This window comes from Strongylocentrotus purpuratus, unplaced genomic scaffold (genome assembly GCF_000002235.5).
Source record: "Strongylocentrotus purpuratus isolate Spur 01 unplaced genomic scaffold, Spur_5.0 spur5_scaffold_8, whole genome shotgun sequence".
Classification (NCBI taxonomy): Eukaryota; Metazoa; Echinodermata; class Echinoidea; order Camarodonta; family Strongylocentrotidae; genus Strongylocentrotus; species Strongylocentrotus purpuratus.
In genome coordinates, this window is record NW_022145614.1 from 3,544,358 (window position 1) to 3,556,908 (window position 12,551).

Here is a 12,551-nt window from a genome sequence, read left to right on the forward strand (position 1 = left end):
CATCTGTGTGAATTAACTCCCTAATATTTGGGACTGTATCTGCATCTATGTCTTACTGACCTAATATATATACTTAATTTGTTGTAATGACTTGTGGTTAGCGCCATACATGCTGTTTATTTACGCAAAACTTAATGATTTTATTTATATGCCTGTTTCTCTTTTGATATATACTAAAGGACTTGGATACTTACTTCACAATTTTATTCAAGTGTTAAACTTTTGAGTATTTCACAAAAATGATAATGGTTAGTTGATCCCCATATAATCAAATTGCAAATTTTTGAATCGCATACAAATTAACTGAAGCATGAATTAATTTCATCATCAAGGATCAACTCAGGCAAATAGCTAAGATTCCTTCTCTAGCACTGTGCAATCTAATCTTATGAGACTGAGATCATTGCATAAACTAGCATTCGAAGTAGAGTTTAAATCTATATTTTTATCAAGACATTGCAGAAGATGTCTGGAAACCATCAGTTACAGAATCAAGATAATACAACAGTCACACCGAGACAGACACCATGCTGACTACAGGCTGCCTTATTGAATGGCCAATTGGTCAGTTTAGCGGTGTAACTGGGGTTTCAAGTAGATCTATACAGCCCCCATTACTATTAGATGATTGATGTTAGCTTTTATCAATCGATAAGAAGAAAATGTTGTCCTTACCTCCATCTGCATAGGTTTCCTGTCCATATCCATCTTGAAGACCACTGCTCCACGTTCCTTCGTACCTTGCACCACTAGCTAAGCTTTGTATAACTCCATATTTCCCCTTGTACCCTTGAGTCCATTCCCCCTTGTATAACCATCGACCCTTAGTCTCTACCCCCAGTCCGTGTCTCCGCCCGTGTTCCCAGTGCCCCTCGAAGGTGTTCCCGCTGGGCCAAGTATAAACACCCGACACCTCAAAGCCAAAGTGCCACGAGCCGCTGTACTCGCCCTGTCCCTTGGGCCCGGTGCAGACCCCGTGCCCATGGGCCTTGCCCTCTTCCCAGCCGCCATAGTAAGAGCCCCCATCGTCGAAGTCAAAGCGCCCGCCATTTAAGGCCAGGTGGCGAGGCTGGGGAGCCTTTGGGCGGGGGCGGAAGATAGTGGCAGGATCCAGGTTTCAATGATGTTGTGGAGGTCCAGTCATGATGAGAAATGATGTACACTCAACATGTCTGTAGAGATAAGCAAAAGATATATATTCCAAAATAATGTATGGAAGAGGCAAGGATGACTTATTGGTTTTAGGACATTCTATTGGTTACCATGACAATGACCTTTGGATTATAATCCCTGAAAAACTTCCTGTTGGAAAATTTGTCTCCTAGACAACTACCCCCTGGACAACTATTCCCACAAAACTACCCCCTGGGAGAATCAACCATCCCAATATGATTAATATCCCTTCAATTTACATTCAGTTTAGGGATTAGTTTAATCATCGTAAATTTTAATTTGTATACCTTGTCCACTAGCAAACAGGAAAATATATACATTATTTGTGAGCAAAACTTGTTTTTGATTGATTTTTTATGATAGAAAAAATATTTCTCTCATCCATGCAGTATCTGAGTGACTAAAATTTACACCTTGTTATCAGCATCTTTTACATGTCTTTTGGTTTAACAAAACATAATTACACATTGGACAAACAGATGGATGTTCAACCTACTCAATTACCATCATCATCATCATCATCACATAACATGCTACCATAGGACATCCTACTTTACAACAGACGGTTACTATCTCAACTGTAAAGAGCCCTTACTTCAAGTAGTATCCAAACACTGCCTTATTAAACACGAATTACCATTCTAATCCAACTCCGTCCAATGTATGCAACACCACGGCCGACTAACACCCCGGGCATAGAACACTTTATTCTACTTAATCCTCTTTCTCTTTTTCTCTCTCACTGTGTCGCTGATAAAGGTTGCGGCTAGCTAGAGAGCATGCACTTAATGTGGATCTAGATGGTATGTAAGACAGATTACCTGAATATTGACTCAAAGGCTACATAGGGTCTGTAACCTACAGCGAATAATTACAAGTGTTGCCAACTTACATGGTACAAAATATGACATTTAGTTGTCTTTGCATACGTATTTCAATCTGTTTGCCATTTAGGATGCTAAACGGTAGCTCTCCTCCTCTCCTTTAGATGGCAATCTTTTTTCTCAATATCCGAGTGTGGACTAATACCTTTTAGAAAGGATACAGAATAGGATACCTATCATAATACTAACTTATATTTTGCATGCATAAAACATCAACAGATTAGATTTTAATGCACTGTACAGACCTTTCAAACAGGATTGGTTAAACAAAAATCATCACTGATTTCAATCATGTTATTGAAATCTCTAATTTAATTGACAATTTAAACGAATAACAAAATGTATCACTAACCCTGTTTCCAAACTATTTCTCAAGCAAAAATAATGTTAAAGGGAAAACAGGAAGTATGAAATGAATGACCATTTCTATGATGAAACAAAGAAAAATTGAAAGAAATGAAAAGTGAAACAAAGAAAAATTGAAAGAAATGAAAAATGGAACAATTGATCATTTACTAAAAGGAATAGCTTCATTAAAACAATAACAGATTTTTAATTTTTAATAAAAGCGATATACCAATGGTAATCTAATATAATGGATTAACAAACAACTTGGAGTTCAATAATTCTTTTCAGAAATTTCATATAGAGGCATGTTCATATATTCTGTATGATAAAACTAATTATTAGAAATATAAAAGCTGGTGACATACAGTGTTACTATTTCCACTACTTTTAATTTATCAGATATTTGCTACAAAAATTGTCATACTCTGTAGATGGAACGAGTGTGAACAGCTCATTGGACTAGAAAAAGGGTGTTTAGTTTGGAAGTGTGAACAGCACTATGTCCCATGAATCTTTGAATTATCAGCAACAGTGTGAATGGCTCCATAACTAATGAATTTTAGGCTAGACAAAGTGAATGACTTGATGACCAATTAAACATCTTTGGATTAGTAGTGTACATGGCTCAATGACCAATCATACTTTGGACAGGCGGTGCAAACAACTTCATTTCAGATGAATCTTTGGTTTGGCAGTGTGAACGGCTAAATGACCAGAGAAACGTCTTAAGATCGGCGGAGGCCCCTGCTGGGATGTCGTCTGACAACCGTGAACAACCAGTCAGGAACCGCATGCAATGACGTCTGTCTCACATCATCAGTTACACTAGCACAACCCCGACATGGCCACTACTTTGATTTTCACCATGAGAACCTCTTTCACAAGCAGTTTGCTTTCCGATGCCGGGTGGAAGAACCTTTTATTTTGATCTTGTGTCTGTAATATAAAGCTAACTGAAAAATTGGACCATTTTATGACACTAAATTTACTATTAATCCAAGCATTTTTACCATTTTGACAATGGTCTATTGGTCTTTATTCCATGAACATTATCATAAAGGTTTAATCTATTCTTCTATACTGTTGGACAGCTTTCATCCTCAACTTTGTACACATTTATTTTAAAATAGAGATATCCATTGGATCATGAATATAATCTGTGTAGGAATGCCCTGCTATATCTATAGTGATGAGTAAATGTAGCAATTATCCTAATGCTAGCTCTGGGGCAATTGTAAAGTTGTCTTCCATGCAAACTAGAGCTCAAAGGTTACTAGCCTGTATCATTTTACACAGAAAGAGAACCCTTCTGGCTCTATTTAACAGACAATAATGAGTATATTCCTTGACATCCACATGCAATTTCTTTAATGCATCCTTTTTTTTGTAACACTGGAAAAGAATTGTTTGCCTAAGGTTTTTGTACAACTTCAGGATCCATCACATTGATGATTGCTTATTATACAGATATCATGACCATGGATGTGTTAATTTTGCTGAATACAATCATTTTTTGGGGGTGTGAATTTATTAGTTTCTTTTATCCATATTTTCCTCACGTTGTAAGGATATGACTCATATGATTACCTTTAATTAACCTTTAATTTGTTTGAAGAGACATGCGAAAAATATTTATTCAACAGTTAATGAACCTGAGATAACATCATCATAATTTACTGACATATTATTGTTTGTTCTGTGCCAGAATACCCAGAAGGGGGTTATCTCTGTGTTAAAGTATGATTTAATGACCTTCTGGCTCTAAACTGACATAAATATACTATCATACAACTTTAAATTGTTGCATTCCTTTCTTACCCTACCTTCTTGTATACATTTGATTAGACAAAATTTATCACATTGCTTGGCTTCCATCAAAACGTGAATTATTCATATAAAAAATATCCTTTTCAAATGAGAAATCTTGACATGATTTATGATATACAACAAATCCTTAGCAATTAACAGTGTCAGTAATTTTCTTGCACATAAATTGTGTGCAACATTTTCAATCCAGTTATGTTTCCTCCCCACCCCCTCCCCCCCCCCATGAATTTATTTTTTAACAAAAACAATGAAAGAACTGCCCCAGTGTAATACTATTCGACACAATACCAGCAAACATTTGAGGTTTTGATTGACCCATTCAGCAAACCAGTAAAGCCTTCAATAATGTGATACTTCTACATCTACAGTAGATCACATTTTATCTGTATTTTGTTGACTTCTTTTGAAACACTGACCTCTACAACAATACTCATTGTGAGAAAGGTTCAATTTCATACTCAAACTATACAAATTAAAGTGAGACATGTAAGAATATAAATATTGAGCTGGTCCTTCTCTCCTTTTTTGACAATGATTCATTCTTTCTCTTAAATTTTTTACCACTGCATGTTGAAGAGAGTTGTTAATTTTTACAAACTTAAGTAGATGTATCTCAGTTTAAGGCGTTCTTTACCAATCCATCCCCTCCCATGAATTACAGGTTCACATGGAGGGGGGAGGGGGGAGGGGGGGGGTTGAGATAGAATATAAAATCTACACATATTGCATATATTCATCATCTACTAAGCACCAGTAAAAAGTGATTCCATCATCAGCAGCCTACACGCCTAGCTCTGCACATCTAATGTTCCTACATTATGGATCATTCAGCCATACATGTTCATGACCGGCTTCATGATGCTCTCACCTAACGCTCAGAGACCATATCGAGAGGCATGCATGCAATGCTAGCTATGCATCCTAACTACCCCGCCATACATCACTCAGTCATGCCATAGAGTTGGTTTTATGTGCGCCCAAGAACGGCATCGCTACCAAGCAGCGAACCGGCTGCAGATACATAGCCATAGATTTGCATACACGTTACCAAAGCAATCACACAATGGGATCAAACTCGGTTCTATATCATATCAAAAGCGAGATAGCGTATGAAACTTCAGCTCCGACTCTATATGGACATACTGTTTCGGAACAGATTGAAAATAAAGTGACTAAAACGAGGAATAAAAATATTATATATTGAGAAAGTGATGGTACTTACAACACGCACAGCAGGTTCAGCTCTTGGCTTGTATTGGAGATTGCATTGTAAATTTAGGTGTTGGTGTTGTACGTACGTGATGGTATGGTGCGGAGCGCGGTGCTACCTTAGCGCCCGAGGATGTGGAGAGCGATGCACTTATGAATGATGCATAATGATGCGGAAATAAAATGAGATGGCGCTCCGTTGTTAGGGGCAAGGGGGTACATTGATTCTGGCAGTGTCCTCTTTTGTTTCTTCGCTATTTTACCGTCTAATTCTAAAACGAAGCCCCACTAATCTGTATAGCCTATGAATAGAAAGGTCATTTACCTGTCATGACTAGGCAAGATATAGTGAAATTTGACACAATAATAATTGATAGCTAATCTCATCTGTTGCAAAATTAACGAAAATTACGCGACACGCCCCACAGCAACATTTTGGCAGATATAAGAACCCTATTTGGCACATAGGCCTAGTTGAAATATATTGGATTGGAAAGATTCTAATCTGCTGTTTGTTAAAGATGCCACATCCCATTTGCAGGCTAAAGGTACTATGTCCCATTTGCAGGCCAAACAAATGAAAAGGTTAAATTCCAACGGCATTTGAAAGATAAAACTAATTTAGAACTTCCCTAAAAAAGGTGGGGCTTGAAAATGTCTTCAAGTGAGAAAATAACGACTATTAGTTGTCAAATCAACTTAGGAGCTATAGAGCCAATAAGTAATAGTCGTGATTTTCAGATCATTGTACCGAATGGTCATACGTTTTATGCTGTGCAAAGATTCAATCAATAATTTAGGCCATCACAAAAAGTGGGTTATTGATGTAGACAAAATTAATGCTCATGTACCCTTTAAAGCTCATTTTATAAATGTTATTACCAAAGAAGAAAAAAAGCCAGTCAGTCAGTCAATAGTGTCTGACAGTGAAGTCTAGCAAGTAAACAGGTTTCCTTGCATAATTTGAATATTAGGACACTGCTAACGTTCAAATTTCACAGATAGGACATACATGACATATTCATAGTTCCTGCAAAGTTCTACAGAATTTGAGGTTGGTTGCAAACGGGACATAGCATACCTTTAATGTGTTATGTATGGAAAACTTCTGAATTCAGGCATTAAACATGATCATGACTTATATACCTGTAAATATGAGTTGTATGCAGCCCTGTACATCAATAGGAATCAACTTATACTTTGATGTCACCCGGCCTTTAATTCAAGCGAGAGGGCGAGGCTGTCGAGTGGCCAGAAAAAACGCTATATTCTATTGAATTCTTCCTTGACATTCATATATAGCCTTAGCTTAAGAACATCATTCATGAATCATTTACGCGAGGCATCCAACCAAAAATGATGTTTTCTTTCGAGTGCTGCATGAACCTTTTAACATGTTGTCGTGTACCCTTAATAGTATTATCATATAGGTCAAACGTGCGCGTTGTTAAAACCAGGCACGTAGCCACGAGGAGGAGGGGGGGGGGGGGGGGGGGGGGGGGGGGGGGGGGGGGGGGGGGGGGGCACGTGCCCCAAAAATTTCCGAGATCGATTGAAATTTTTTAGACCCCTTTTTTTGACCTCGATCGATTACATGTATGTGCCCCCCCCCCCCCAAAAAAAAAAAAAAAAACCAAAAAACACCATAAAACTCTGGTTACGTGCCTGATTAAAACTAGCGACGAGTTGGCGGGATTTTAACATTCTCTCGCGGCACCCCAAATAAAAAATGCTGTACTATTTATGGTCATATTGACCAGGGCCGAGAGGGGATAGACCCCTTCCCAGGCGCGTACGCAGAGGGGGGGGGGGGGGGTGGTTGAAACCCCCCCCCCCTTTTTTGGTATTTTTTATGCGTGTATTTTGGAGGAATCTACATTTTAAAGTGGAACGGACACAATATAGATCGTCTCTTACATCTTCCTGTATGTCTTCTATCTTTCGCTCCTATGTCCATTTTATTTTCTTTCTCTGCCAAATACTCTGCATCAAACACACGGGCGGATTTCGATAATCGGTTAATCCATCACTCGTCAGTTTCCGCGTGCAGAAGGCCATCATTCAGACTTGGTGGATAATAGATATCATTAACGTGTGTACAGGACTATTAGGCCTGCACACGGCGAACCCGTTGGCCAATCGAGAAATACCCCCTCGTCTGTCGAGAGTCTTCGGGTGTCGGAAAAGTGAGATAATGACTTTACCATGTAGGGGAATGGGTGGAAAACGCAGTACATTACATAAGGCCTGGTGGTCATAAAACTGAAAGCTAATTCTGATGATTGACAGCACCTCTTATTGGGTAAACACCCGAACGGTGTTGAATTCCCCATGAGAGCTAAGTGTCTTTAAGATTTGCAGGCCTGATACCAGGGAGACGTAAGTTAAAATACTAATTTAAAACTTCCTCAAAACGAAAGGGCTTGAAAAAGACTTTGTGGGAAAATAACGACCGTTAGTTATCGAATCGACTTTAGAGATTGCAATTCTTTTAGTAAATAGTCTGATTTTCCAGACCCTTAAATTGTTCCGAATGGTCATACGTTTTGTGCTGCGCAAAGATTCAATTTTGGCCACTTAAAGAAATGGGTTATTGATGTTGAAAAAATTGCTTAATTTGAATAGCCTGCTAGAAGAGTATTTTCGAGCATTCTATTTCCCTATAATTCGTCCCTGTTTTCACGAAGTGACGGTAGTGAGGGAAATCGCATATATTTTCACTTTTGATTTTTTTTCATTTTGGACATCATTCACTAACATCTTGAACCTCACAAAATTTCAGATCATAATAATGTCTAATTATGTCACTATGACGATGACGTAAACAAGAAAATACCTAGCAAAAGGATTTTCTGTTTTCACGAAGTGACGGCCAAGTACGCGCTTAACAGCCGTCAATTCGTGAAAACATCGTTTGCTCTTTTCCTGCTTTTAATATTTTCACGAAGTGACGGTAGTGAAAATTTCGCAGTTTGGAACAGTCACAGACCATGAAAAGGTGAGTTTTTAAACATTTTTTAAGGTAAATTAATGTAGTACACTCTTTTGATTCATTCTGATTCTTTGTAAGCCATAAATATGTCTATGAGCACAGAAATGTGTGAAAAATACACCGCCGTTCCACATATCGCCCCATATACTTATTTTCATGTAAGTGAATAAAGGAGTGAAGTATCATGTGATCAAAAACTAAAAAGATCAACTTATGTCTTAACAAATATACATCTAGACTAAATAACTTAAGTGGAGAGTCTTTCTTATTTAGCTCCACACCAAATATTAATGCTATAGACCTCTAAGGTTCTTTTTATATCTGCTTAAGTTATAAATTTGAACAAAGTTTTACAGAAAGTTAGAAAATAGAGTCTTAGAGTTAGAGTTAGACTATATGCTTTTCACACTGGCAATATTTTCCTTAACCCCGTACTATAGGTGGGGTTAAGGGGGGTCTTAACCCCACCTATAGTACGGGGTTAAGCCTATTCCACTTTTTGTTCAGACTGGTTTTTACCAAAGTGGGCTAAAGTTGGCTAACCCCACCTATAGTCCGGGGTTAACTAACCCTGCAAAATAGCAGGGCTAACTCCGCAATTGTGGTGCTAACTCCTGCTAACCCCGCAATTGCGGTGCTAAGCAAATGAATGAGAACAGAAACGAAAAATAGTCCGGTACTACGCAATGGAGCGTATCGCAGCTGGCCAGATGCGAGGTATGTCCAATCATAACATACACGATATCCGGGGTTAACGAAATGCAGTGAGAACAGCGGGAATTTTCTTATTCCGGAATAGGCGCTAGTACGGGACTAAAAACAGCGAGTGTGAAAAGCCAAAAAAATAGTCCGGGGTTAAGGATAGTACGGGGCTAAGCAAAGTACGGGTTTAAGCAAAACCAGTGTGAAAAGAGTATTAGAGAGTAGACTCTAGTAATTCACTATTAGGCCTATAGCTAATTATAAATTTGATTTAGAGTCTAGAACTCTAGATCATCATTTTATAATTATCAGTTTATGTCAGCCACTACTCATCAATCTAGAATCTAGAGGTGAGTAGATCAGGATCTAGACCAGACTGAGACCTTTCTTGTAAGGCGTGCCTGGGGGTTTAAGAAACTTCAGGGCTCCAAGCCCAAGGCCAACATCAACATGGCCAAGGGCAAAGGGAGTTATGAAACTTATGATCATGCTGAGCTGAGATGACCTGGGATCTAGCCCCTCCTGGTTAACTGTTAGGGAATTCAAAGATTTGCCTGTCAAGCAAAGAAGGACATGAACGAACATTTAATTAAAAATTGAAAATTAGATACAGTCCTGCCCTGAAAATGAATAAATGGCACCATCCGAAAAGGAATACTTTTGTTTTGAGACTGAAGTAATCATGAGTAGTCTACCTTTTGGGGAACAATTATGTCAACATATTTAGCTTAGTTTCTCTCATTATCTGTACTCTGTGTCTGTAATATCCAAAGACAGCACTTTAGTACCCTTGGTCCCCCACCCTATACAAAAATTCCTTTAAACAATTGTTCTTGATACCAGCAAATGTTGCCCAACTCCACTTCATATTTTAAAGAATTTTCCAAGCAAGCACCATACCAGATGATGTACATGTCTCACTACCTACGCTTCAGTGGTAATGAAATTATGATGATGTTTTTGCTTTCACTTAGTTTCAGATGCAGTAGATACAGTTTGCACTTATATGAAGGAAGCACTGGGAAAGTAAATCTACTTTTCAAGAATGCCACAGGCCAGAAACAAATCCAGGTGAGAATAGTTTCATGATCTGTTCAGGAAAATCACACTTTAGCAGCAAAGTACTAAGCACACTCACTGCGTATGTGCATTGGGATGGTTGTTGTTTGGTAGGGGCAATTGGAAAATTCTATTTTGGGGTAATAGGGGCAATTGAAAACTTCTGTTTGGGGTCAGTTATGCCTAGTAATTAATTTGATGTACAAAAGATAATATTTGATTCATTTCCTTACCTCTGCTTGCAAAAATATGAAAGAAAATAACTTGTAATTATTTCTTTCATTCTACAAAATTAGATTGGATACAGGGACCGACAAGCTGGGAAGATGGGTCCTTGATAATTCACTGAACACAGAGCTGCAGATGTGACTTGGCATAGTCACCTAAGAGTGGGAGCGGTATGGAACCGTTGAAGCAATTCACCAAACACTGTTGAAGCAATTCACTGAACACAGTCAGAGCTGCATGTGTGACTTGGCATGGTGACCCTTAAAGTCTCCTGACGGCTCCGATTGCGATTCTGATGATGACCCATTATCTATGCTTCTGAGCGAGTCAAAAGGTATCTTCTTTCCTTCTTGATTGTCTCCCAATAGTTAAAATTTAAGATATTCTTAATTGTTTTTTAATGCTTAGGTCCCTTAGTTAAGGGAATGAGTGGCCCTATCGAGGTCAGCATCTAAGTTGTATTTTTAATCCTTAACAGCAAATGCCAATACTAAGATGATTCCACATAAAGTATTTAATTTATTAAGAGACTCTCTAAAAGTGGGTACCAAAACTACACACAATAATTTCGCCCAATCATAATGCACTGTAAAGTTTTCCTTTCATTATTGAAATTCTGATAATGGTTTTCTATTGATTTTGACTTGGACTTTTTTAATTATGATTTTTCTTTCTCTTATTTCCTTTTGCTTTCAAGCAGTCTAGATCAAGAATCTTCGCTGCTTCAACCACTATCGCTTGGATGACATACGTGTGAAGAAACTTGAAGAACTGTTGTTGAAGAGCATGCTTGAGAAACTAGAATCAATTAAATTGAGCGTTTTGGCAATGCTTCAATGTTTCAATACCTCAATCTCTCTTTTATACTGTTTGATTTTAAACATTTTGAATATCATAAATAAAGCAAACTCCACTCATAATTGTAATTGTGTGTAGTAATTGCAATGAAATGGATCCATTTAAAATCAATGATGATTTAAAGCAAACTGGTAACATTTTCCATGATTTCTGAAACAATGAACTGAATGGTCGTACAGGTGTCAGTTTTCTGTTACAGTATTGTAATGAACTCCTGCAAACATAAATCTTTAATATTCAAATGTATAGCTCAGAACAGCTATTTATCAGGTATACCTACCTCAATCAGTAATGCATATTAGAGTTTTCGATTCCAGTTCCATGAAACCTCATATCGTATCTTTGTATTGAAGAATTTGTTTATCTACTTTCTTTAAATGTTTGTATTCACAGGGGTTGATGCCTCCATTAGAACATGAATATAAGTTACATTTCCACAATTGGTTTTTCTGTCAAAACACAATGTTACTAGTTCACATTTACTGTTTTAATATTTTACTTCTATAGTCATTCTCATCATAATTGTATTTGGTACTTCAAACTATCCTATAATCATACAATATAATGTTGCTGTTTTTAATTTTATCTGTTTGATGAGAAATGAAATTGTTTAGTCAAATTGATATTTCCATGTTTATCATGCATTGTTCAGCTGATAATTGTTTAGTCAGAGATTACGTGTAGGCCTGGATGAAGACAACCTTTTAACTTTGGTAAACTTTGTAGCGTTTGAGACTGTGTACTAAATTGTATTGAAATACCCTAGAAAGAGATTGTGTAAATTGACTTGGTTCTGATACTCTACTCACAAGATATTTATGAAAACAGAGATGAACAAAAAAGTAACGATGATGATTATAGTAGTCATTTTTCCCATTGAAAAACTTCATGATACATGTAGTACATGTATGTCACATGTGGCATTTACTCCCTACGATTGCTGAAGAAACATGATAACCAGGACATGTATAACGAATTAGATAAAGACATTTTAGCATATTTACAAGTACTGTATAATGAATGAATTAACCTTTGTATTCCGTGGATGTATACCTGATGAGTCTTTTTGAAAAAATCCTAGATGTACATTTCAAAATGCAATACAGTATTGATGATACTTGATGATGATATGTTTGGTATGAATTATCTAATATTTTTGAATTTATGCTCCATTTGCCACTTGCTGTTCTGGTTCCAAATGTTTGAATTAAAACTGCTCAGTCGAAATTCATTTTCTGTGTTTATATTGCAGAGTTGAGTAGTTAACTACA

The 12,551-nt window shown here is 37.4% G+C and overlaps 1 protein-coding gene and 1 long non-coding RNA gene across 3 annotated transcripts; one reads left to right on the forward strand and one right to left on the reverse strand.

Annotated features, from left to right (window-relative positions):
• Positions 1-634: 634 nt before the first annotated feature.
• On the reverse strand, positions 635-1,117 carry LOC115920235 (junctophilin-2-like; the record flags this gene model as incomplete). Its single annotated transcript, XM_030975572.1, has 1 exon — positions 635-1,117. A coding segment is annotated over one exon (483 nt), but the record flags the coding sequence as incomplete, so codon positions are not given.
• A 7,072-nt stretch (positions 1,118-8,189) lies between these two features.
• Positions 8,190-12,551, forward strand: LOC115920134. 2 transcript variants are annotated; one of them, XR_004062191.1, is made up of 4 exons: positions 8,190-8,439; positions 10,110-10,206; positions 10,491-10,756; positions 11,120-12,551. It is a non-coding gene; the product is annotated as an uncharacterized LOC115920134 (long non-coding RNA). The 2 variants fall into 2 exon arrangements; XR_004062190.1 differs by having other exon boundaries at positions 11,123-12,551.